This window comes from Gavia stellata, chromosome 17 (genome assembly GCF_030936135.1).
Source record: "Gavia stellata isolate bGavSte3 chromosome 17, bGavSte3.hap2, whole genome shotgun sequence".
NCBI lineage: Eukaryota > Metazoa > Chordata > Aves > Gaviiformes > Gaviidae > Gavia > Gavia stellata.
In genome coordinates, this window is record NC_082610.1 from 13,590,588 (window position 1) to 13,618,361 (window position 27,774).

Genomic DNA, 27,774 nt, shown 5'->3' on the forward strand with positions numbered 1-27,774 from the left:
ACTGTGGCTGGATACATAGGGCAATTGCATACATAACAAAAATCTCATTTCTTCTGTTCTCATACTAGTCCAGCTCATAAATTTGACAGGTGTTTAATTTTTTTTGATAAATTTTCATCAAGTAATTTATATGATTATAAACTCAGACTAACGTTATTATTTATGAGGTTACAGGGCGGCTGCTGGTTTTTTCATGCTCCTGTACCTGCTACCAAAAGACCAACCAAATGGACTTTTCATTTGGTTTTTTGCTTGTTTTTTTGCTGCTTTTCACTGAAACTGTATGTTTTCATCTGCTTCCTTATCCAAGTCTGAAAAGTCTTGATTTGAACTTGTCTCATTTTTCACATGTTTTTAGCATGTAGGTGTAGAAAAGTTATACGTTTTCTTTGTGATGATTTATCTTTTAATCTACTGTCGGCAAAGCCAGAAGTTTAGAGGGAAGGTAGGAAATTATATTAGAACAAGTCTTAAAGAAACCATGACAAGAGGTGCTTATAGTTTATTGGAGGCTATTTCATTGCCACAGGCCAATGCCTGAGATAATTATTTGTGTGAAAGGGCACTTTTTTCCTGCATATCTTATTTCTCTTATACTAGTTTTTTAACTATGGAAACAATTTCATATTCTTTATACAGCAGTCTGTGCAAAATTTCTGAAATAGTTCGTGTTGTTACTGAAAAACTTATAGGGGTCTTCAGATTGAAGAATTTTGGAACAAGTGCGTTAAATTCAATGGTAGGCAACCTTTAAGAAGGAATATAGAAAGTTGTATTGGATGGGCAAAGCAAAGTAACTGTAAGAATTGACTTTTACTCTTGACATTTCTGTTCAGTAAATACAATCTTGCAACAGTGCATATAATTCACATTCCCCTGTTTGTATTCTTAAATTCGGAAAGATTTCTGGTTTTTATGACTTTTCAAATTGCATGTCGATGGCAGTATAAAAATGAATGACATTTAATATAGTAGCACTGAGTTTTCATTTTCAAGAGAGATCTAAGTAAAATGCATGAATGTTATATACTTGGGAAGATCCTAGGAGTGGTTTTCTGTACCCTTTTTCCCCCTTCCAATCTTTGAGAGCCAATCTTTGAAATTATATTTGATGTTTTGAATTTTTTTGCATAAAGTAGTTAGCTTAGCTTGTGTTTGTGTGCATGCAACCATGTGTGTTCCTGTGAACTTTTTATTTAATGTAAAAGAAAAATTGGTACCTTCCCAGATCATGATAACAAAGTATGGAATTAAGGAATACATATATTTGATTATGGCAGAAAACCAAACACAAAAGAACAGCGATGAAAACAAGACAGCAGGGTTAGCATAACTTCTAGAGAGAAAGGCATGTTTGATTGCTTAGCTTTTTCCTCTTCTTAATATAATTACTTTATTTGTGACCTTGCATTAAAATCTGTCTTACTGTTATCTAAGAAATCTTTCTGTAATTTATGATTAATTTTTAATTAGTGCTACCTCCAGTGCATTTTTCACAGACTCAGTAAAATTTGTGATTAGTTGTAATTTTATAATTTGTTTTAAATACATAATGATACAGCTGTTTACCTATGTAATGTACGTACTAGTATGTAACCTCATGCAGTGCAGAATACTTTTTTGGCAGGCACATATTTAGCTGATGTTTGATTTCATTTTTTAATGATAAACTTTATATAACTTTTAAAATTCAGATCTTTGAGTGTAAGTATTGAATGACTGAACTGTTTTGATCAGTATCAGACAGGTGTAAGGCTAGCTTTACAGGTTAAGCTAGCTTTATACATGTTTATAGAGTTTTCACTTTTAAAGCTTTAATACTGAGAGTACCAAGTATTAGTACACAGAATACCAAGAGATCTTCTGCAATCATGTCTAAAGCAATTTGTCTTTTATATTTAGTAGACAAATTGAATTGGAAAAATGTTGAACTGGATGCCATGACTTGCAAATTGATTCCTATCTCAGTGGTAAAATCAGTAAACGTTTGATCTTAAAGTAAGAAATATTGATGATTTCTGAATATAAATTCTAACATGTCTTTGTACAGTGGCCTCCACTTTTCATCTGAGGTTACAGTATTTATAAAGGATAGGTTGATCCTATCTAGGCTATTAAAGAAGGAAAACATAGAATAAAGATGCCACCTTGTGGGTGAGATAAATGATGCAGTAGACGTGATTCAAAATAACTTGTTTACCAAATAGATTCTATGCATTTGTGACTGGTTGCTAGAATTTGAGCTTGTATTTTCTTAAACATTTGCAATTATTTTGGGGGTTTACGTTTGGTATTTTTGTATGAAGTATCTAAGTAACTGCAGTTGGACCATTCTGGTCTTAAGTGTTAAATGACTGCTAAAAATCACACAATGTAATTTAATTCATGCTCCTAATCACCACATAATTTTGGCATCAAATTCAATGTATTTTTCTTCATGTATTGAAGCACAATTTTAATGCAGTCATCCTAACCTGACTGGATAACCAGAATTAATGGTTTTGTAGATATTCCCTGTATGAAAATAGAATAGTGATGTATTCCTATGCTGGAATTCTTCTCACTACTTACCCAGATTAACATGTTACATGTATTAATTTGTCTTTCTTAGCTGCATGTCATGGATTTCTTACAGCAGTCAGTGAAATACCGGGTATCTACAGACCTTTGTGCTATGGTTTTAAATCACCTCTGTCTTGGACAGGTTTATATACGGTGTTCTGGATTTTGAGGACATTATTTCAGGGTTTTTTTCCTCATTCACTGGTAATGACCTCTCATAGCTGCTGTATATGGGTAACACAATGGAGAGAAATGATATCAATACTTAAAAAATATGGACCAGCAGACTGTGACTGAGTCAGCTCATAAGAGCTCTCAAGTGAAGGCAGTAGTGATGCTTGGCATCCATGCCACAGTTCAGCCAGGTACCAGCAATTCTCCACGCAGTTTCAGATAGAAATCTGATTTCTGTTCCTGTCATGAAGTATTGTGTAGTTTTCATGTATTCTGTTTGTACAGTTTCCACAGTGTGAGAAGGGTCTGTGAAGTGCTTCAGGTGAAAGACTCCAGATAAAACCTACATTATTCTTATTCTGGCCATTTTACCTGAATTTACTTATCCTCTTTATTCTTGCATGGGTTCTTGGAGACTCATTCATTTTTGCCTTTTGCTTTGGAAAAAGCTGTGTTTGCTGTTCATCCCAGGTTTATTGCATAAGAATCTCATAACAAACTCTTCAGGATCAGTTAAGCTTGTTGTGGCATCGTGAATCTTTGATGTGACATTGGCATGGGGAACACTTCCCAGTGTTAGAATTTTTTTAGAAGTACTCCTGCAACTACATGCTGCACAAGATCTTTTTTTCATAAGTCATGTTGGGGAGCTTGGAGTTGTATGACCCACACAACTCACAGTTTAAATGTTGTTGCCACGCAGCATGTGCATTTTGTTGTTGATTGAGGGAGTATGCACATGGAAGAGCACCTGAGTTACCCAGATCTCAGATGGGGCAAGAACTAAGCTCATGGGGGTTACCAAGACTGGTGTCAGGTTGTCCTGGAAGCCAGCTGCAAGTCAAAATCCAGCCTCTAGTGGAATCGTCTACCCTGTGTGAGCCCTGGTACTCATCCACCTAGGAAACGGCCCCTTACCTTTGTTCTTTGGATTACATGTCTTGTACTAGTCCACAGGGTTGTTAACTCCTAGGTGTTCAGGTTTTCTTTTAATGAGAATGCTTTTATCATGGTTTTTGAAGAAGATGATGATCTACAAGAAGGAAGAGGTTCATTTTTGCAAATAGCAAAGATAAGCTACATGTGCAACTGAGAATTTGCATTCATCTGCCTCCAGACAAATACTTGCGTTCCCATGACAATGTCTAAGCTGGAGAAGGCTGCTTCAGAGTTCCTGCCTTCTGCTTTGCCCCTTCACATGTTCCAACATGTGCAGAGCAAGACCCAGCCTCTCCCGAAGCATCCATTTCCATAAAAACCTGATGTGTGTAGTGGAAAGCAGCCATGACACTGTCCCGTTCCCAATGCGAAGTACCAAAGAATCAGGGCTTCATGGCACATAGGAGGGAGTACTTGCCCCTCAGTTTGGCCACAGTCTCAGTGGCCTCAGTAGTCTAACTGGCAAATGCATTTTTATTGTAGTAGCTGGTTTTTGTGGTTTTCTGCTGTCCAAATTTCAGAGGTATCCAGAAATATATGATACAACTCTTTTCAACTTAGTCAAATAAATGAAGTACTCTACATTTCCAGTGGACCACAGAGTGACAAATTTGTGCCAAACAGGTAATAGGTCCCTAGCTTGGTGTGTTTATAATCTCAGTGCACAAAGGAAAAAAATCAAGTTCTACATGAACACACAATGTGATAAAGTGGGTCTTGTGACAGCACTTCTAGTATTTCATGGAGCTGGCTAGCCAGACATTTCCTGGAAAGAGGCTGCAATGTTTTGATACTATTTTTCATCTTACAGTCTTCAAATGAGGTCTTATTGGTAGCATTCTTTCAAAGGTTAGTGGATTTTTTTTTCCTTCTGCCTTAGAGATTTTATGCCTCAGACTGTACTCCATTTTGAATGTATCTTATGTGCATCAGTATCTATTGGAAACCAGGCTGCTAAGCTTGATGAGCCTCTAAAGGAAGGGTTAAAAAATTCCAAGCTCAGTCAGAGGGGAAAAAACCAGAAGTTGTTTAAAGCTGCTGTCTTTAGCACAGCTTCAAATAAAATAAATGTAGTACTTGGTCTTCCTGCTTATTTGAAGTATCTATGAGTGACGTAGTGTTCCTTTGGCTTTGGATTCAGTTCTTGCTGATTTGTCTGTAGGTCTCAGAAGGATTGTTAATGTAACCTATATAAACACCTGGGTAGATTTCCTGTTTTCCATGACTACCTTCGGTTCAGATTAGGCAAAGGCAATTTCTGTCCATTTCCTTCTGTATGGACAACTGGAGTAATGTGGATGGGAGTTCTGCTGTGCAGTTGAGCAAGTCATGGCTGGCAATTACTTTCTCCATGTCTGGCATCTCAGATTATTTTGAAAAGGACTGGTTTTACTTCTAGGCAAGAGATGGAGTTAGACCTTCTTTAATTGGTAGCTGGAAAGGTAGTGGAATTCCTGATGCCAGGTCACAGCTCTGAAACCTGCTGCTTGCTCACATGCTGTCACCAGGAACTGCTGAGCAGGCTGCAGGGGCTTTGTAGTAGCACAGGCTCTTCCCTGCGCTGAGTAGGGCTCAGACTGCCAGATGTGCTGTCTCCGGTCTCTCCTGGGGGCTGAATAGTAGTGTGGCTTTTCTTGGCTGATATTGACCATAAAAGGTCAGGTATTTAAAAACTCTATTGCAGCACAGTAAAAAAAAATCCTAGTTTGAAGACGTTTTAGGCTGTTCTCTGTTATGCTTTAAGTTAACTGGTTTGTGTACCCTTAGGAAACAATCAATGACATTAGAATCACCCAATAAGCCAGGTAAATACTCTGGTAATAACTGTCAGATGCAGCTTTTTTGTATATGATTGTGCACATCTTTCTTTTAAGTGTGCCAAGCTCTGCCTTATAATCCCTTGACCTATTATTACTGTGGTGTTTATGTGTATTTAAACACTAACGTAGTGCAAGAAATTAACATTGTATTTACTGGTTCAAAATATATTACTGCAGCTATCTATTCCTAATGTCCTGTAAGAGTGCCTTTGTTTTGAAAGATTTATCTTTCCCATAGCAGCTCAGTATTTGGAACTTAATACTTCTTTGCACCCTGCTCAGAAATTACAGGGTATATGAAACATATTCTGAAATTTGTTCAAACTTTTAAAACTTATTAAGTCTAGAAGAGACAGATTTAAGATTACTGAGGTTTCTGGTTGAAGTACTTCAAGCAGAAATCCATACTTCATTAGGTTTTGTAACATTAGGTGACCTTAATTTTCCAGGTATTTTGCCCTTCAAATTGAAGATAGTATTTTAATACTATTTAAGCCTCTTGAAGAGCCTTGTAATATGATATGCTTAGATTGTGAAACATTTGAACAAAATGAAAGATAAAGAAGTAATTTAGGATTTCGTATTTTTTTATGTATATCAACATAAAGATACACATCAAATAATAAATTGAAACAGGTGATAAAAGGGTTTTTTTGGGGTACTTTCATCAGTGAAGTTATGTGTACATATACTCAGCCATATTTCTTGTATGAAGGTCTGTCTTTGCATTTGATTATTTTAGGCAAAGCCATTCCCAGTGCTCTAAACTTAGGGATTTGTCTCTTACGTTGTGGTGTACTTCAAATAAAATTCTGTCATCTGGACAACAACTGTAGCATCCCATCTCAGGAGATGAAATAGAATTACAGAGCTATACTGACTTGTTGGGGAAAAAGCTGAAGGATTATTTTTAAAAAATCTTGTAGAAAAAGATAGGGGAGAAACAAGTTTTCTTATTAATAAAGGTGATATAGTCTTTCAGTAATGTTAAATATGAGGAAACTAACATTATCAGCAGCTAGCGTTGCGCGCAGCTCCATAATATGTTAGAACTGGACCTAATAAATTACAGCAATAGCTTCTGATGTTTTACCCCCTCTAATGTAATCCTCGAGCAGTCAAATAGCTATGCAGTATGACAGACGCAAAACACATCACTTTCGAAAAATCTCGAAAAAAGTCGGAACAGTATGTAATTGAAGTGTAACGGCGCTTACACTGACTGTGCCATTATATACATTTGTAAGAAGTGTGTCTCTTGATGGTTACCCTAGGCATACGGGTTTTTTTGTCTAAAACCACGTTTTACTTGTATACACCAAAAGTGTCAATTGCTAGGTTTTCTCTAACTGTCTACAACACTGGTTGTTACTACATACTGTAACAACTTAGCATAGATTGCCTTATTTAAAGATTTTCATTATTTGCAGATAAAACCAAAATCTTATTTAATGAAATGTCCTTTTTTGCAGGCTTGTGCACTGATAACTGCCTCGCAGACTATGTGAATGTTACAATGTCGAACAGAATCGCCTGAGATGTAGGTATTAATACTGAGACAATTTTCAGTCACAGCTTCAGGTTGGGTATTCTAGTTACTGAGTATGGGAAGGAATTTAAAACACAACTCAGCAGGCGACAATTAATTACATTTTTCTTGTCTGAACTGTTGGTTTCTTGGTTTTGGCTGACAAACAATGAGATTTTCCTATGTATTTCAATTAGTTGTTTCCCAGTCCCTTGGGCTTAGCTGTATATTTGGTACATATACAGATGTAGCGGTCAGTAGTGGCTACTAAATTTGGCCTTACTGTCTGGTCCAGTTTTGGTGGAGTCAGAATAAATTCTTTTTGCTGACAAGACTTGCAGTTCTGATTTTTAAGCATCGCAGGCTGCCTTGGCACTTGGTGAGTGTGAACATTCACCCTGTATTCCTGCCAAACTTGGAGTAGGACAACTGTGAGTGCAGAAAGGTAGCCAGAAATCTTGAATCAGAGCTGTGAAAAATTAAGTCCCCTTTTGTTTGTGCTTCTGGACTCTATTTTGCCAAAAACTACCAACTTGACCTCTGCTTTGCTAAATTTTGCTAACTAGTAACTGCAAGTAATCTAAAAAAGATTGTTCCAAGTTAATAAAGATTGTGTATTTGCTGATTTTTTTGTTTCAGCTAGAAAGCTGTGAAGTTTCGTGTCTACTTTACTAATTCAGAGTAATTAACCAAGCATCCTAGCACTCTGAAATGCAGAGAGCAAGGATTTAGGAAGATTGCAGAAAGAAAACTGCAATCAAAATATGAAAAGTTTAAAAACATAAACAAATTTTCAACATTGGTGGAGTTAAGGAAAGATCTTTGTCAGATATCTAGAAGTACTGAGTTCATATCATAACATATCAACTTCATCTCTCAGAAGTTTCCTGAGCCAGAATTTTTGTAATCCCATTAGTCTTTATTGAGACAAGCTTTCTCTGAGTTTGGAAGGACGAACCTGTTTTTACATCTGACCATCACTAAGAACTAAATAAATTTGTGGCCACTGTTTCTGCCATTTGCAGAATCACTTCACAGTGTTATGTCAACTGTAAGGGTGGTATCCACAGTGTTGTGATCTCTGGTGGTGTTGCATGGTAAGCACTGTATGGCATTCTTAAGCAAAACCAAATTTTCATGTTCTTCACATTCCACTCACAGAGAAAAATAATTCTTCTGTAAAGTACAGGGCAAGAATGTTTCTCTCTAGCATTTTACAAGCAAAGAACAAAACTTAGTTTTAACTTTGAAGAAATGACATGGTCTTGTCCTTTTAATCGAAAGAAAGGATCCTTTGCCTGTGAAAATTAAATCCTCCACAGTTTGTAGCTGCTCTTCAAACTTGTCAACCTGACAGTGAAATTGTGTAATCTGGTAATGGCATGCCTGAGGCTTATTGCAATTTTTTGGGCAGTGGTATCAGCAGACGATGTGCTCTGTTGATTTTAATCACTTAGGGTTTGATTCTGATCCCACTGACCTGGATGTAAATGCAGAGTAACTTCATTGACTTCACTGGAATTACCGTAAACATCTCAGTGTAAATGAAATCCGAATTTATTTCATTGCAATTATGGTTCCACTATAGGATCTTCAGAAGTCACCAGAAAGGAAGGTATGGATGACTTTTCCCATCTCTTTGTGACAGCTTTCTTATTCAAATAGCATTCGTCTCTGACCAGTTGTTAAAATTGCCTTGTATCTGTCAGTGTGTTTGTACTGACGACTCAAGGTCGTTGTGCTAAATGCACATGCCAGTTGACTTTTCATTGTCTTACAGCCAATTTGAGTTGCTTTAAGGTTCTTGCAGCTTGTCACTAGAATTTCTGTTTATTCATGAGCTTTTGTGCTGACTTTATAGTCAGTTTGAAACTGATATGAATATATTTTAGTGTATCTGGATGGATGGAGTAATTGGACATGTTCTAGAATACCTTTTGGTAAGTGGCCATAAATAAAAACCGTGGAAATGTAGGATCTAATCCTGCAGTCATTTTTTGCACCTCTGATACTCTTAATGGGAGAACTGTATACATAGCAGGGACTAAGGAATTAGGCTTGTACAGAACCAAAGTGTAGCTTGTTCATGGCAGATTTTATAGCACAGATGTCTTCACTGGCACAGATGTGAATGCTTGCTATTTAGTGAAGACTTTTTCTTAACACTGGAAGCTTGCTTTTCAGACTTGTAAGCCGAACTCTCCACAGCAGATCCTTCAGTAGTTTCGGGTTTTGTTTTTTTTAATGTGATAAGACCAGTTAATTTGGTGCTGAGCCTGATGTGCATTTTTCATCCTTTATTTTACTGACCAATGAAAATTAATGGGAATCCCATGCCTATTTGTTACTTGTGGTTCTCAAAATCTCCCATTTCAGTATTTTAAAATTTTGAATAAAAGTTGCTAATCAATGAAGGTTAGAGATAGGTGTTAATAACTACTGACTATTACTCGTAACTAGTAATTAAGTAGTAACTAGTTTCTGTTATCTCTGTTAATAAATTGGTCCACTGTAACTTTAATGCATCCTCAGTGTAATTTAGGCATAATACAGAAATCCTAAACACAACCAAAAGGATAAGAAAGGAGGAGCATGAAAAAAGATAGTATGGGCTGTATTTTTATACCAAAAAATACCTGTTTCTTGTAACATGGTAGTACGGTTTAACTGAACATCTGTCCTAGATTTCACTAAGGTATGGATATGGGGAAATAATTATCTATAAATATTTCTAAAGCCCTGAAACACTGGCATATTTAGAGCTAGACTAACAAACTACTTGAAGTATGTTCAATAGCCAAAGCTACATCACAGTACTTCTAGGTGTTTAAGTTATGCTTAAGATCTCAGTCTGTTGTGCATGGGGAGACATGTCTGCTATGAGTGGTGTTTGTTCTGCAGAAAGGGATGTGTCTTTGGTCCTTTTTGTTCCCAGGGCTTCAGCTGCAGGACAGCCTTGAACCATTCCCGTCAAAGAACTGAGGAAGTCTTCACCTTCCTTTAGCACATGGCCAAACGAGGAGGTACGGTACACACTCTATATGGTCACAACAGAAGAGCTGACGGAGTTTGTCCTGACCCCCGATGAGCCTAAATGTCATGCATGCTCTTCAGGGAGAGGGCAAGATGTGTGCTTGGGTCTGTCACTGATAGGGGGGCTTGTGTTCCCCACAGCCTGCCTATGGGGCTGTGCAGGGCACAGCAGCCGGCTGCTCGGCTCCTGAGGTTGAAAGCACTCCTACAGAAACGCTTTGGGTGCTCTCTGACCATCCGTAGCTGAGCCGCCACCAGGGCAGACTGCACTGGAAACCGATTTGGATTGAGATGCAAGATAACTTTTGAGGTGTATTTTTCCTTGTACAAGTGTGGCAGTTGGGGCATGTGTGAAAGCAGAATTTTAGGCTCGTTCAGACTTCGAGCACCTGCAACACGCAGCAGGGAAGGTCACCCCTACCTTCTGCCTCATTTCCTTTGTGTATCTGGCCCTTAGCAGCTGCAGAGTAAAGCAAACAGATCAGTCTAGAAGAGAAAGTATCTAGAAGTGTTTGACCTAAATGATGGCTTTATCTTTGTTTGTACTGCCAAGTTATTTTTCTTATTTTGTCACTGCAGGAAGGGGTGATAAAGTATCCTAGGGCTTCTAGTCTCTGCACAGACAAAAACTGATGCAATTGCTAAAGCTAGAGCGTAATGCTGTGTAGGAAAGACCTGCCTGTGTGAGTCCCTAGGAAAGTCTCCATGTGCTTTCTAGGAATTCCTGTCTTGCTTTCTAGGAATTCACCCCTTAGCTTTCTAGGCATTTACACTGTACTTTCTAGGAAACCCCACTTTCCACTTTCTAGGTATATTTCCTCATCACTTGCCAGGATTATTTCCCACCTGCTTTCTAGGAATTTTCCTAGAAAAAAGAAGATCTGGGATGTCAGATTCTGATATATAGGCCAAGTAGTTCCTACATTTCAACATCAGAAAGATGAAAGTGGGAATTCCTAGTGTGTGACCATTCTTTATTCACGACGGACACCGTGTTTATTAGTGTATCCACCTTGACCAGTAACAACTAAATATATCGATGTGAGCTCACATGCCCTTTGGATCCCTCACCATTGTAACTTTGATCAAAAGCACCTAAAAATACTTTTGAGTTGGGAAGGAAAAATAACTTCAGATTGCTTTCTGATCATATTGTCAATTCACAATGGAAAAGAAAGCAAGCTGCAAATATGATAGGGAAGTGCTTCTAGGTGCCTAAAGCTGTCATGTAACGTTTCCTCCTCTGCTATTTCCCTGTTTGTATCACATGCATATTATGTTGTACCTATTTATTAAGAACAAAGCAAATATTTGTCTCCTCCTCCTGTACAGCTTTTAATTCTATAAATGTGCATTTGTCATAGTTACCTAGAGTGGTTAAGGCAGATAATTCACTGCTGTAGCATTTGAGATTTTGGGGTTTTATTACCAAAGAATGTCTAACAACTATACTGTGTATTCCAGAGTACTCTCTATTCTTGCTGTATGCTGGGTTCATCTCAGCTACTCTCATTTTTATCTGTCTATAGGGTTGTCTGCCATGCTATCTGTTCATTCTGTAATTGGTTAATTAATACTGTTGTTATAGTTTCTACTTTAAGTGATTAATAAAACATTGCAAAATACTCCGTTAGGTGCACACAGATGTTGTGGTAGGGTTTGCCTGATGTCTTGTCCTGTGGTACTGACACCCATAAGGGTCTGAGGAAGGCCACATGACTCTCAGAAGGTGATTAAAGTGTTGAGAATAGGAAGTCTCAAGCAAAAGCTATTGTAGAAGGAGGGTTTTTTCTTTTTTTTCTATTGGCAGTAGTTTGATTTAAAGCAGCTGTAGGTCCCGCCCTCGGTTATTTATTTATGTATTTATTTTGAATGAATCTTTTAGTAGTAGTACTTTCTTGTGGCTGGACGAAGAGTTCACAAAGATTTTCTGGAAAAGTAATCCCTCTTTTTTCTTGCATAGGCTTATCGATAATGTTAAAAAATGTATCCTTCAGTTTATTGATTTGTCAACAGAAGATTTTACTCAGTTCAGAATTTTTTAAAGCAAAAATTTTGTCCAGAAACAAAATGTAAAATAAATTCAGGATTTTAGTCTTTTTTGTATTTTCAGAATATCTTCAAGAGAACAAAAATATTTCTATGTATCATTAAGCTTATCTCTTCTTTGTGCTAGCTATCACATTTTTTTCCCTGGTAAGTTTCAGAGAATCAAACACTGTAATAATTTTATCATATTACAGTTAAAAATTTCTTAGATGGTAGGAATAAGAGTACTAATATTGTCAGAGACTTAAATATGGAAATAGGGTATTAATCACATTTCATGTAAATTGCAGAATGTAGGCTATCAAGTGAGATTAGAAGCTATCTCTCATTACAAAAGCACTATATCAGAAAAGAACATTCTCTTAAGTAGTTTTTGCCTGCATGTAAGGGTTTTGTACTATTGTTTTCTAATAAGCCATCTGTCATTCAAAAAGTCCTAGATCTAGAGGATAGGGAGGAACCAAAGGGCTTAAGGATGTTCAAATGACATCTGAGTTTATCTCTGAGGTGTATCAGAGGTATCGGAGCAGAGGAGATTTTGCAGAATGCCTACTGAAAATTTGGTCCTTGTTTTCTGCAGAAACACAGGCTGTACACTCTCAGCTTACGCCAATGTTTTCCATTTCCTTGAAATTTGGATCCTTCTTTTATCTCATTTGTCTATCTCGGTCTCGAAAATGCCATCACCCTTGTAGTCTCCATAGACTGAAGCCCCAAATTGCCTGAGATAAGGGGTGCTGCCTTTCGCAGCTGGGCAGGGCAGAAGCTGCTTCAGCGTGGGGAGGAGGCGCTCAGTGAGGGATGACAAGTGTAGGCACTCAAGTCCCTGTCCTGCAGAAGGTGAACCAGTAACAGCAGTTAAAGGTAGTTTTCACTGCCTCACCTATGCTAGCCATCTGGAATGCAAGAACAGCTCCCTTTTATAAAGTTGAGCATCTTCAACTTGACGGTTTTCCAAGAGTTGAAGGTAGTTAATAGTTCCCTAGTTAATCCCCTAGCACTTTCAGGTATTGCTTCTTCTCAGTTCTCCACTGTGGAGGAACTTAGCTCTCGCTTCTTGCCTGAAAATGTTTAGATAAGCATGCTGCCTTCAGTGCTTTTTAACTCCCTCTGAACCTTTTCACGCAGCTTCTTTTTTGAGGAAAGTAGACTTCAAGGAATCATGTGCAGATCAGTAGCTCTCAAGGGGAACTACAAGAATACCCAGAAATACTTGCTTTCATTACCACTGTCTTGGCAGTACTGCTGAAGTATGTCCTCACATGGTGCCAGCTAGAAGCAAAAGTTCATTTTTATTTGACACTCCAGATCAACAGCTTCCCAGGTTTAATGAAGTATTTTGAAATCCTCTAAAAATGTGTTGTATATAATTTGCTTTAAAGGAAAAATCTATTATATTTTTGAACTGTCTGGTGGAAAAAACACTTTTTTCCCATCTCTGAATGCAACCAGCAATCTGTAGATAGACAAGCTGAAGTATCATTTTTTACTATGTTTTTTTGTTTTCTGCAGATCTGCTGACCAAACCAGTATGCTGTGTTACGCCATTCTACTTCCTCATCAGTGCGGCGGACAGCTGTAGTTAGAATACAAGGCTTTTGTGTTCCACCAGCCCCCTCATGTCTCAGGTTTTATTTTGTTTCTTCAAGTAGTGGACACGTTCCTGCCAGTCTCTGTGCTTTTATTTAATTTGGACAAAGCCTATATAAGACTGAACAGATGGCTGAAAACAGTGAGAGGAAGACCATAAAATGTGCCATGTGCTCGGCCTTGTTTGAACCAAGCTATGTTGTATTTTTTTGCCTCCATTGCAACGAAGATCCCATGTGTTCTGGAGGTGCGTTAGCAGAGGCATCCAGCCAAACAGCCAGTGACAGAGAGGATAACAAATTAGCCTCACCTTTTGAGGGGTCCAGCATGTGTGGAGGAGGTAAGCAAACTGGAATTGGACCTATCTTTGCTATGTATTTTTGAAGTTCATATTCAAGAGTAGATATTCCTTCATATTCTACAGTTACTGGTGCTTGTTTCTCTGAAGTAAAGCAAGGATTATATTTCCCAATAAATTCTTTAAAGTATTATATAATAGAGTAAAATCTCTTCTACAGAGAATGTTTTTGAACTCTTGCACCTAATGACAACTTGATGTTATTTTCAATGGTTATAGAAAGTGCTGAGTTCCAAGAAATTCATGAAAACACAGAGGGTTAGTTACGTCAGGTAGGCATGACAGGAATTTCACAGCAGAAGCTTTTCACTGTTTAAAAGAATCCATTCGTTGGAAGACATGTTGAATAAAGTAACTTAAAATGTTGAACTTCTAAAAACCACTTATTTTTTTAGACATTTAGCATTATTGTTTTACCTCAGGGTAATATAATAAATGGGATGAATTACATAATGTTTTGAAATGGTGTAGTGGTTTGTAGTGATATTTATCTGGTGATATCATGCCTTAATTCTTAAGACTGAGTCAATTCATGCAGAAGGTTTGTCTGCGCACCCAATAGATATATTTTCTTACCACTGTATAAACTGATGAAGAAATGCATGCTCTAAAGGGCTTGTTAGTCCTACAAGTAGCCTAACATATGTAGATTATGTTTATAGGCTGTAAACTTATAAATTACTCTAAGGACTTAGATCCGGGTAACTCTGTAGGGAAAAAAATAAAGTTAAAAAGGTAAGTAAAACTCTATTAAATCCATGTCAGAAATAATCAGGTGATACCCAATTAGTTAATCCATCCCATGGTCAGTGAATACATGCTCAGTCTTTTCTGAATTTGGATTATTTGTTGACTGAGCCCCTGAAGAATTGACCTCTGAGGTCACATGCTTTACAGCTCTGTTGAAGAGTACTCTAAGTACAACTAACTTGATTGTTAGAAATACTGGAAATGCACACATTCAGTTGAAGTTAATGAAATTTGCATGTTCATCATATTTTGAAAATCAAGCTTTTGTTTTAGGAGTCAGAGCTTGCATGTGGTGGGCAATTTTCTATTTTTCCTACCACCCCCTGCACCCCTGATGTCTCTTAAATATTGTACTCTTCAGTTATACAATAGTGTGTAAGTGGTAATACTATACTAAGGACAGTAGGTGAAAAAATTTAGGCAGAAGTTGGATTTGAAGTTGATTGTCTTTAATTTCTCCATAGTTCATTCTTATCGATGTACAGAGTCTCTCTTCCTATCATTCCTGCAGGAGTTAACACATTGACGGAGACATATTTATCTTGTATCATAATCCCTTCTTTAATATTGTAGACTTTAAAATTATTTGGTTGAAAACTTTAAAAGCTTTTGTTGGAGGAGTTTGTATTATATGTACATCTGAAAAGAAAATTGAAAAAAGCACTGAAACTGAAATTTCAGAGTAAAATCCATCATTTTGGGTATTAACATAAATGGGTTCCCTTTCAAGTAGCATTTCTACATATACATTTCTTTATATTCATATACATGGGTATAAATTAACTATCACTATAAAATAGTCATATCTGAATATGCAACCAATTATTTGCTTTGTGAATTATGTGGAAAATGTGGTTAGTAGGCGGACACACAAAGTCTCAGCAAGGAAGTTTGAGATGTGTAGCCATAGATATTTGTGATACTGCAAAAGCAGTACCAGATTATATTGGATAGTCACCTTTATTACCCCTAGCAATTGAACTTGCAGTAGTTCTCTAGTTGGTTTTTTTGTTGCTGGCATCTAAACAGTATCCACTTTTAGATCTCATAGGAGTTTTACAAAATACATGAGAATGTTTGATTAAATGACACTCTTTTTATGTGAAACATGCTTGGTTTTTTCAGTATTACATTTAGGGTGTACCACTTTATTAAGAACAGTTTTTAATATATAAATTGTCAATTACAGACAGTTTTTGCAATCCCCAAGCTATAGGCATCATGGAAGGTGTTTTGGGTTTTTTTTGTTTTATTTACCACTAGCATCTATACAGTGACTATCCACTCACTGTCTCAGTATCCGAATTGCTAGCAGAGTTGTCATTATCCCGGGTTGACCAGGGAAGTCAGCGTGTATTGGTTCGACAGTGGATGAGGCAAGCCAAGCATTTCTCTGTGTTTGATTTCCACCCTCTGCAGATTATTCCAGCAGCTGCCACAATTAAGAATTTGCTTCCCCCTCCTGTTCGCTTCACAACCTTTGTAGTACCTCTGGCAAAGACAAAGCGTCCGACTCAGCAAAACACTTTGGAACCAACATAATTTCAGATACCTGAGATAAATACGTGAATATCACAGAATCACTAAGGTGGGAAAAGACCTGTAAGATCATCAAGTCCAACCATCACCCCAACACCACCATGCCCATTAAACCATGTCCCACAATGCCTTGTCCACATGTTCCTTAAACACCTTCAGTGATGGTGACTCCCCCACCTCCCTGGGCAGCCTGTTCCAGTGTTTCACCACTCTCTCAGTAAAGAAATTTTTCCTAATATCCAGCCTAAACCTCACCTGGTGCAACTTGAGGCCGTTTCCTCTTGTCCTATCACTTGTTACTTGGGAGAAGAGACCAACACCCACCTCTCTACAACCCCCTTTCAGGTAACTGTAGAGAGGGATAAGGTCTCCCCTCAGCCTCCTCTTCTCCAGACTGAACAACCCCAGCTCCCTCAGCCGCTCCTCATCAGACTTGTGTTCCAGACCCCTCACCAGCTTCGTCGCCCTTCTCTGGACACGCTCCAGCACCTCAATGTCAATTCGTACGAAACAATGGGGAGACTTCCTAGAAAGCACATGGAAAGTTTCCTAGAAAACACATGGCAAGTTTCCTAGAAAGCACATGGTAAATTCCTGGAAAGCAGAAGAGAGATTTCCTAGCAAATGGAGGGGTTTTCCTGGAAATCATGAGGGTAGTTCCTGGAGAGCAGTGGGGAGGGTTCCTACAATGCAGAGGTGGGATTTCTTAGCAAGCATATGGAAAACTTCCTGGAAAAAGTGAATGGAAAATTTCCTAGAAAGCAGAGCCAGGAGGGGTTTCCTAGAAAACACATGAGAAATTCCTGGAAATCAGTAGGGGGAATGCATAGAAAGCAGAGGGGCATGTTTTTAGAAAGCATTTGGGTGGTGGGAATTTGTGGAAAGCAGGTAGGAAACTGGGAAGCCACACTGGAATTTCCTAGGAAGCACAAGGTAAATTCCCAGAAAGTAGGAACAGAATTCCTAGAAAGTGGAGGGGGATTTCCTAGAAAGCACATAGGGGGAACCACCTGCAGAGCATTGGGGAGACTTCCTGAAAAGGAAAGTGGGAATGCTTAGAAAGTGGAGAGGGTATTCCTGGAAAACACAGGGGGAATCCTAGAAAGTGGAAGGTAGAAAAAGGAGGAGAGCAGGGTGGGGTGTGTGGGGACAACACCTGCAAAGCCAGAAAGCACCCAGAGAATACCTAGAAAGCCAAAGGGCGATACTCTAGAAAGCACACTTGAAATTCCTAGAAAGCTGGGGTGTGAATTCCTATAAAGCAAGGGGGGGAATTTCCAAAAATCATGTGCGAAATTATGGATATGTGGAAGATTTCCTAGAAAGCTGAAGGTTAATGCCTAGAAAGCAGAAGGATATTCCTGGAAAGTAGCGGAGTGTATTCCTAGAAAGAATGACGTAAATTCCTACAAAGCACATTTTGGGGTAGGGATGTGTGCTCCTAGAAAGCAGAAGGGGAATTTCCCAGAAATGTGGGAATTTCATGGAAAGTAAAGAGAGAAATTCCTAGGTAGGAATGATGGAATTCCAGGCAATCCCAAGTGATGGGGTGAGATCATTGAGATGGGTGAGGTGACTGAGACAGGTTGGGTGGTGGAGTCAGGAGTTCCACCTAACCCTGGCAGGAGTCTGGGTACCAGCGACAAAGTCACAGAGTATTTGCTGTAGGTGCTGAATTGTGTTCAGCATGCTCTGTGTACAGGCATTTGCACAGATAAGCAAGTTTCTGAACTTTAATCTTACCACAAATTAGAATTTGTAACTATTTTGTTTCTGAAGTCATGTTCATACTTATGTTGCTGTTCTAAGTCACAACAATGCTAGCAATTTTTTTGCACACTGACCACATTGTTCTTAATATTTCAGAACTGCACCTTACCTGTTAGTCCTCTGGGATTGTGGTTAGTATGGTGATAGCTCAGGGTACTTTGCAAAGTGAAGTAGAAAACTCATATTGAACTCTACAAGTTGCTGAGCTTAAAACTTACAGTAAGCATGCACGAAGACAGTCAGTAGAAAAATCTGTAAATATTTTTGTTGAAAAATCAGATTGCTTCTCTGCTATTAAAAACAACTTTTAAACATACAATTGCAAAGTTTAGTTTTCTTTAAATTAATGAATAAGAAATATATTATGTTAAAACTTTTTTAAAGCTGCAAGGTTTTTTTATGATTATCTGTTTCTTTATTAGATCTATTCTTTGGAAGATAACTAGGACAAGGCAGCTTTGGGGTGGTAACTGAAGTAAAACATAGGACTATGGGCAAAAAATGGGCCACCAACCAAGTTAACAGGAAAAAGGTAAATATCATGTAGATAGGTGATTTTCTTTAAAGTATTCTTAGCTTTCTTGTGATCTGATGATTCTTTTTTTCCAATTTCTGTTTGAGCACCAAGATGTCACAATAGAACCAGAATTTATCTTTTCACCTATGTAGATGTTTATTCTCATTTTCCAGGTATTATTTTCTGTCTTGGTCATTGCCCCTGTAGCAGAAACTAGAAGCAGACGGAGTTTTTAAAATACTCAAATTCTACTGCCTAACCTTGTAAGTTAGGGTACTTACCCCTTCATGAAAGAATAATTGAAAAGATGTTTGCATATTAAATTTCAAACTATCCAAATCTGATCAAAGAATATATGCATTTGAAAGGTGTTTCTTTTTTAAGTATTTATTTTAATTTTCGAAAATAAAGTAAGGTATAAATTAGGAACACAAAGTGTTACTTTCACAAGTCATTGTGAATATAGCGGTACAACTTTATGCCAAATGTTTTGTGGCTGCATGATGAATCTTGAAACTCACAATTTACCAGGTGAAAATTCAGATGCATTATTTTGTTCCTCTTGATATTCTAAACTTTTCAAACTGTTAAATTGGCAATAATAAATTCTTTAAAATTTTCGTTTATTTAACAAATTAGAAAAATACTGTGCTTTGGTCATTGTTAGCACATGGCAGCGGTGGCAATACTGGGTATGATTATGTTTAAATGGGATACCTTCATGTAGGGTAGATTGAATTGTTTCATCTCAGTGATACCACACAAAGAACCATCAAGTTGGTGGTGGGTACTAGTATGCTTGGTGCTCTGTAAAATAATTTTTTGCTCGTTTGTCTAGTTCATACATTTGTGAGATCATGGGTATTAGCTCCACTGAGCTTGCCAGCTTCCAATGTCAATAATTCTATTTTGTTTAACTTCATTGCCCCAACATCTTTATTTTGTGTTCATTTTATATGCTTATTAAACATCACCTATTCTACTTAAGTAAGGTCCTTTTTACTTTTGTTTCATCGGTACGTGATGTGTTTGGACAGTGTGAAAACAGTTGCATACAATCACAACCATTTTCACACTACTCAAACTTGTAGGCTTACATGACATTTCACAGAATTGTGTATTTTAAAATGTAAGATGTTATGGGCCAAATTTATTAGATTAATGGAAAAAATCCTGCAATACAGTAGGATTTACTTGCTAGTCATGTTTCTGAATGTAAGACCTATTAATTCCTTTAATACATCCTATAGCTTTTTTAAAAATAAATTGCTGTTGTTGAAAAAAATACTATTGTTATACTTGTAAAATGTGTTTCCCATCAATAACTAAGGGTTCAAGTTCTGCCATGAAGCTACTTGAATAGGATGTGAGCTTCTTAAAGAGAGTGAGCTATGATCTTATAATACACTTAGAAGAGATTTTTGAGACACCAAAGGTAAGATTTCATTAATTGCTGTGCTGCTGTCGGTAGACTGAAAAACAAACAAAAAAGAGCCATCTCTGTTCCATGGTAACTCATCATATATCTTATTTAACAATTTTCTAATTTGACACCAATCTTACAGCGCTTGACCAAAACATTGTGGAAATATTTGTATTCTATTTTCTCTGAATTCCTGCTAAGCCACTGTTACTGGAAATGCAAACTTGCGGTTCATCAGAGGAAAAAACCTGTTTATGTCAAGGGAAATACCTGACTAAGCCTGCTTTGTTTGCTGGTCTATGATAGGCAGAGACAATTACTACAGCCTAGGTTTTCATTTCTTCCTTCTTCCAATTCTCATATCTTCTTTTTCTTATTTTCTTTTTTTTTTCCTATTCTATTCAGAACTATTGCAACAATAATTAAATACAGTCACCATGAAAATTACAGAGTTGTTTCTTTTCTCTGCTTGTTTGCTGTAGTGGAAAAGTGTATAAGGAAAGTGGTCATCTTGTGTGGTGTGTCCATGGCATTTCTAACAAGGGGATACATCAGCTGATAAGCAGTCTTTCTGTTTTTTTATAGGTGTCTGTTGTTTCAGTAATTGTTATAAAGCCAAAGAATGGTGGAAATCTTATTTTTGAGGTTAAATTACTACTGTTCTGCCTTTAACTTACTGTATTACTTGTGGAAAGGTGTTATCGCTGAGCTGAACAGAAAAGATCTCAGGACTTTCTAATGACAGCACCATATTATAAATATTGCAGTAACACATGTAAAATAATATTTGCTGTAAGCATAGGGGTTTTTTGGGGGGTATTGAATTGGTCAGAAGTCTCATTTGAGTAATGTATTATAGTTTTCATTCCTAGTTGCTGAAAAGTTGCATTTTATATTTTTTCAAATGTTGGTACTTTCTTAGGCTTTCTGTAAAAGCCATTGATGATGCACTGAATGATAGGGGCTTTAAGCTAAATCCATACTTAGTCCTTGTTTTGAAATCATACTATTTTTATACATTTTTTAAATGTATGTGTTTTGAAAGCCTGAGAGTTTGTTGTAGTAAGCACTGGCAATATTTGCGGCAGGACAATTGTCTTTTGTCTTCTGTTCATAAAATACTAAGTGCATTGGGGTTCTAGGTCATCACTGCAGCTGGAGCACTGCTATTAATCATATATATTGTTATTACATTAAAAGAAACGAAACTCAGAAATAACAAAGCCATTACATTCCCTCTTTATTAATATTAACAGATGTATCTTGTAATGGAGCTGTGTGAGGATGGAGAACATAAAAAAAATTCTTTGTAGTAAAGGACATTTTACAGAAAATGAGACAAGGCACATGATTCAGAGTCTTGCTTCAGCAACAGCGTATCTTCACAAAAAGGGTAATTAAGTTCCTCTGTCTCTCCCATATGTTCATTGATTTCGAGTGTTCATACGTTTAACAACAGCTACTGATTGCTAGTCTTACCTATTATTTATTTCATAGTATAAAGATAGTCCAGTAAAGAAAAAGTAAAATATACATGAATGCTTTTTTAGAGCTTTATTTTTTTACAGATGCAATAACTGCTACCATTCTTCTTTTATTTCTCTTTCTGTAGCAGCTGTGGATAATAACATGTAGTATTATTTCCTAACTTGCAACTGCTTTGCATTATAAAATTAATTTTTTTTTAGTTGTTAAGTGTATAGTCTATTACAGGAGGTAAAAAAGCAGAAGTGGATTGTTTCTGATACTTCTTAACAGTATGTGTTGCATTTAGGATTCAGTAAACACCAGCATTTTCATCTAGCACACAGAAGCATTACAGTTCTGCACAGTCCACAACAGAGTTAACCTATCTAGCCAAAAAATGAGAATTGGTAGGTAATGTAGGATTGTGAATAATTCTGAATTTTTTTACACCGAAATTATTAATCTCTCTGTTACAGCATATTACTTCTATAAATCCTTCATTTACCTTTGTTTCCATAGAGATGTATGGGGTTATGGAATGGTACCTTGTTTAGAGCCTTGTTTCTTCTGTGTACTCATTGGAAGGGCAGAATCATCTACTGGTTTTGGATATGAAATTATGTGCAAATTTGATAATTATACAATATAAACCCTACTTTTTTGTTAGATGATGTCAGGTGATCTACTGATATTAAAGACTGAACCAACACGAACTCTTTCCTTTGTTACAGGATTGTGGGGAGGAATGATATTTGAAAATTTGAAATACTTATAGGACTCCCTGGATGAAATGGGGAAGATGCTTTTGGTTAGGCTTCCAGTAATTCAGAATAAAATGCACTGGAATTGCTCAAAGAAATTACTCAATCGAAAGAGTTTAAAACATTTCTGTCAGAGTATCTTCACTGCAACTGATAACATTTTATTTCTTACTCTCTCTTGGCAGATATTGTTCACAGAGAGCTAAAACTGGAAAACATTTTAGTTAAAAGCAGTGACATCGATGAAGCAAATGAAATGAAATTAAACATAAAGGTAAGATGACAATTGTAGCAGTTCTGCTTCAAGAACTGGTTTTAATATCCAGGTATTACTGGGAGACCTGACTTTGATACCTATTAGCAGCTTCTGAAATGAGCTACTAAATGGTGTTATTAGGGAAAAAAATCATTTTGGAAGCTAAGTGCCACTGCTGAAAAAAGCTTTTTTTTTTTTAAATCATAAGTATATTTCTAGGTCAATTAAAAAAAAATCCTTAAAGTAACCATATCTTGTTCATCTAGATCTACATTAGCATAGTCCCAAGCCATTAGTTACAGGAAGCCAGCAGGTGCTGTGAAATGTAATTAATTTTTAAATTAGGAATATTGTCAATTTAATGTAAATCTGTTAGTAATTTAGGAAAAAAGCCTATTTAGACTGTGCCCTTGATTGAAATATAAATACTTTACAGGATCCTTTTGATATTGATAAATGTTTACTACCTAAACACAATGTACCATATGCTTACATCTTCCTTTTATTGGAAAAAAAAAGTCTTTGATGCTTAATAAATCATATGCTAATTACCCATTTCTGATTTGCTGTTTTAGAAGTAGTTACTGTGAAAACATAGGCATCTTCTAAAATAACCTTGTAAAACTGAATTACTGGATCATGAATGGACTGTCTTGGGTAGAAAAAGTCCATGTTGAGAAGTGTTTCAGATGCTGAAGAGTGTGGACAACTTGGTAATTCATGGTGGGAGAAATCCAGCGTGCAGAACTCTATTTGCTATGTTTCTTAAACTGTGTATTTTTATATAATATTATAGTCATGTTAAGAACCATAATCTTGGATTTCCCTATATCCTTCAGTTTGGGGCAGTTTATACCTTTCTTCCTGCAAATGCTAGAGATAGGCAAGACATTGATATAAATCTTCCGGTTTGCCAACCGGCTTTCCACCCTTGTAGTCAGCTCACCACTTCCATCAGTGGAAACCATCACGGCCAGCTATTCCTGTTTCATGGCCTTGCTTTATATATCCATTTGGAAGAGCAACTATCACACTCTATCATCTCTCCCTCAAGGTATGAGTATCTTTCCTGGCCTCCATCTTGTGAATGAGAATGGATCTTTCCCCATTTTCCTTGTTCTCCTGATTTAAGAGGAGACTAACTCCTGAATAACTTTAATGGAAGAGGTGGAAAACAAGGAAGCAACCCCCAAAGTTGGTATGGCTAGTGGCAATAAAAGCAGCTACAGGAAAGGGGAGGTCCATCACGCAGCGTGAAATAAACAGCTAAGAACAACATTTATCTGCTTCAGAGTTTTCAGGCTTGAGGCAGCTGATGTTAAACATGAGGCTAAGGTTCGCACCCTCCTGGTTTTGGCTGTGAGAAATAGTCTTCCTGAATCTTTACGACTTTATGGTTTGGGGCAGGACATGCAGGGAGAATTATGGGAAAAATCCAGACACAGATTCCTCCCAGTGAAAGAACAGAGATTCTTCCATATGATACACTAGTACATGGCACAAGTGTGTACTGGCCCGGGGCTTAGATGAGATTTTGTTTATAAGTATAGATAGACCTTCAGTTTCAAGCCACGTGTAGGTATCAGGACATTCCTTCACAAACTCAGGGATACTGACAGCTTCAGGTTGTCTCACAGACTTTGAGATAAAAAGTGTAAAAATATACTGAAGAAATTGGCTTCTCCACATAAATATTACACCTGAATAAGGTTTTACTATCAGGATAAAACCCCATCTATTAAAAAATATATATAAAATCAGCATGTCTTTGCACCCTTTGAAATGCTTTCCCACATGAGGGATGAAGTCAAAGCCCAAGGGATGGGTCCTAACAACTTCCAGTTTTCGCAGCAAAAAAGACAGAGTTTAAGTAATTTTTTACAAGGAAAGGTGACTCTCCAAAAGGAAACAATCAGGTTTCCAGTTTGCTGTTCGTGGGTATGTGGAGTGTTATGCCTGTATGGAAGATGTTGTGAGTGATTTTTTTTTTATTTTTTTCCTCTCTCATTTTGAATACCAGAGCTCCTCATGGTTTTGTCACATGGGAAAGGAAAGGGAAGAAGGAAGTGAGTTTAGGTAATGATAGGCTATTCTAGGACACCCAAAATGCCTGCAAGGAGGTACTAGAGAACAGGAGCTGCTACCCTCACCCGCCCCCACCTCCCCACCATTTTTTCCCCCATTAACAAAAAAGGTACAGTGGCTGAATTGTAATATCCTGGAATGCTGAAATACTAAATTTGTGACCAAACCTCGCTTATTTCATCATGGTGTACAGCATGACTCTAATATTTTAAGTCAACTTTTCTTACATCCAGGGCTTTGATATTGTGCTGCTTATGGCATGACAATTATTTGAAAGACACAGACTTTTACCTTTGTCTCCTCACAGGTAACTTTTAAACACAACCATAATTTGGCCCCATTTCCCTTCACTAATATCTCAAAAACACAGTGTTGAAAGTGGCAAGGAGGCAGAATGCAATAATCTTATTCCTTCATAACGTGTTAACGAATGTAAAGTCAGGGCAGTAGTTTTTACTCATAGACACTGGTAAGACGAAAAGGAGCAGCTAAGTTTCTTTTCTATTGTTTTAAACCACCAACACTCTGAAAAAAAAAACCCCAAAACTGAAACCAACCAAACAAAACCAAACCACAACACCTAGCTTTGTGGTTAAAACTTTGCCCACTGTAAAGATGTTTTTGAGGGTTGGGAGAGGGTGGACACACAAACATCTGTTTCAGTGAACTCCAGGATCATAACTGGACAAGAGAGAAGTTTCTAAATGTGGGTATATTCTCTCTCCCTCTTAATTTGCTCACTCTACTTCCATGTAGACTAAAATTAATTTGGTTCAACTTAAACCAAATCAAAAATAACACTCTCTGGGTTTTAGTTAAGATTTTCTAGTTTGTCTGGTTCACACCAACAGAACAACAAATAGAAAACTGTCTCCAGAAGTGACATTTTCATTTTGCATCCTCTTTTTCTTAAAGACCAGCTTGAGAGACAGTGGAATCCATATCAGTCTGATGGACAAACACAAATGTATTTGTGCAATATAATATGAGACGCAAATTTCAGTGGGCCAAAGCCACTGACCCACTGAGTGGTTGGCCCTGAAACGCTGCCCTGAAGGCAGAGGGGAAGATCTGCTGCTCAGCTGGGTTTGGAGCCACGCCAGGGATCATCTGTTTCTGGTGGAGATGATGGAGGCACATTTCCAGCCTTTTGTCTTTCCTGCTGCTACATGTCCCGACAGCTGTGAGGAGGAATGGACCCACCGAAAGCATGCTGTAGCCATCAGCTGAGGAGTTGTCCATGTTCATGTGACAGCTTAGGTTTTCATTGAGGTTCTTAACAAGCAGTACTCCGATTTATCAACAACTGGGTTTTATTTAGCTTGACCTTCTAACTTCTCTCTCTGTCCCTCCTTGCCCACAGCAATGTAGCGTCTCCACCATCAGTCTGCTGTAGTTGGGCTTTCCAACCTGCCTTATTCACAGAAAAGGTAAAGCGGTCAGCAGGGATTTGGCCTGTGTCCTTGGAGGATACTTAGTTTAATGTGAGGTTGAATGCCAAGGAAAAAGCTGTTATATCATAAAAAACACTTAGACAGTGGAACAAATTGCCCAGCAAAGTAATTACAGGACAAATATTGGTGGTGTTTGTCACAAACTTGCTTATCTTTATGGAGAATAGGGGAGGAAGAGACTGAAGATCATTATATGAAAGTCTCATTTTTAATGTTTTTTCTCTGACTTCAGCATTTTGACTATAAACAGTAAGTTCTGCACTCAACAAATCATTAAAAAAGTCCATCTTTATTGCTAGCTTTAATACTGTTTTTTTTTCTACTAGGTGGTTGACTTTGGTTTAGCTGTACCAACAGGCTGGTGGTAGTGAAAGCATGTTTCAGTCTATCTGTGGGACTCCTATATACACGGGTAAGTTCAGCACTTCGTTCTTTTTAAGAGCTACAACTCGCTAGCTTCCTTCCAGATCACAGAGAGTCATACAATCTCTAAGTCCCTTCTTTTTCTTTTTTTATTTTCTCACAGGAATTGTCATACTAGCTTAAACTGCCTATATTTCTAATCTCATATCATTATCTCTGAGACCCAAAGCATGAGCTTCAGAGAAAGGTGGAGCTATAACTGATAACAACCTTTCAGTGGGGCTCATCAGATCTTACGCCGCTGCTGTGGAATAAATTTTCCATCATTATAAGAATTTACATTTCATATGCATTTGGCATTATATAAATGTGAGTGTTCATAGTATCTGTTTCTGATGTGCCCATTTTACTAAGTTATAGCTTCTATGCAGCAACGAATTCCACAGATTAACACTGTGTTTGTTCACAGTATGGTGCAACTGTTGGATCCTTGGCAGACTGCTCACAGTCTCTTTCGCTGTGGTCTGTCAGAGATCAGGCCTTCTCCTGAGGATCTGGAGGGGTCAGGTTGCAACAGGTATAGATAGGTATCAGGGCAAGGCAGCTGGCAAGATCCTGATACTTGCTGGTGTTTTAAACATGCTTACTACTTGTTATAGATATGAAAAAACCAGTGAATTTATGTGGCTTGTCCATACGCACTCCGCTTTACATGCCCTTCAGTTTCTTTTGGCTAGTGGTGTCTGGTAAGAGTGATTCCTTATTGTCTTTTATTCATCTGAGATGTCAACACTTACTGTTAAAAATATCCAGACTGGCTGCGAGATCGGCAAGGGACAGCTCTCTCAGCTCTTTCTCTACTGAGCGTAGCCAGGTTCCACAGTGGTCTTGTACCTCCAGCCAGGAAGCACACATCTTCTGAGCTTCTAAGGTTTTTCTGAAGGGAATGATAGAACCATCCTTGACCCAATAGCTGCATAGTTTTTTCTTCCCTTCCCCCAACTTCTTGAAATGGGTCTGGGCTCTTTTGGCAGAGTCATCTTTCACTGTTGGCTACAGACAGAGCAATATGCAGGTTTCATTTCAATTTTGTGTATTCTGAATTTCAATTGTGATTCATTTTCCTTTTCTGAGTTCAACTCTAAGGAAAGGAGGCTAAGGTATGTGCCTTGCAAGCTCAGATTTTGTTTAAGAGCTCAGATTTTGACAGAAAAATGTAATCTCTTCAGCTATTTGTAGCTTTTGTTGAAAGCGTATGGAATCACCATTTTATTTTGGATACTGCCTGTATCAAACAACATTAGGGATGACCTAAGATCTCTTGGAAATAATTGTA

At 37.6% G+C, this 27,774-nt stretch overlaps 1 protein-coding gene across 1 annotated transcript in view; it reads left to right on the forward strand.

The window, feature by feature from the left end:
- Positions 1-27,774, forward strand: part of STK33 (serine/threonine kinase 33) — a 44,561-nt gene that overhangs the window by 11,624 nt on the left and 5,163 nt on the right. The window contains 8 exon segments of the mRNA XM_059826113.1: positions 16,067-16,310; positions 18,535-18,644; positions 19,960-20,064; positions 21,309-21,344; positions 21,346-21,445; positions 22,466-22,554; positions 26,402-26,436; positions 26,438-26,487. Coding sequence (XP_059682096.1) covers positions 16,067-16,310; positions 18,535-18,644; positions 19,960-20,064; positions 21,309-21,344; positions 21,346-21,445; positions 22,466-22,554; positions 26,402-26,436; positions 26,438-26,487 — 769 coding nt within the window.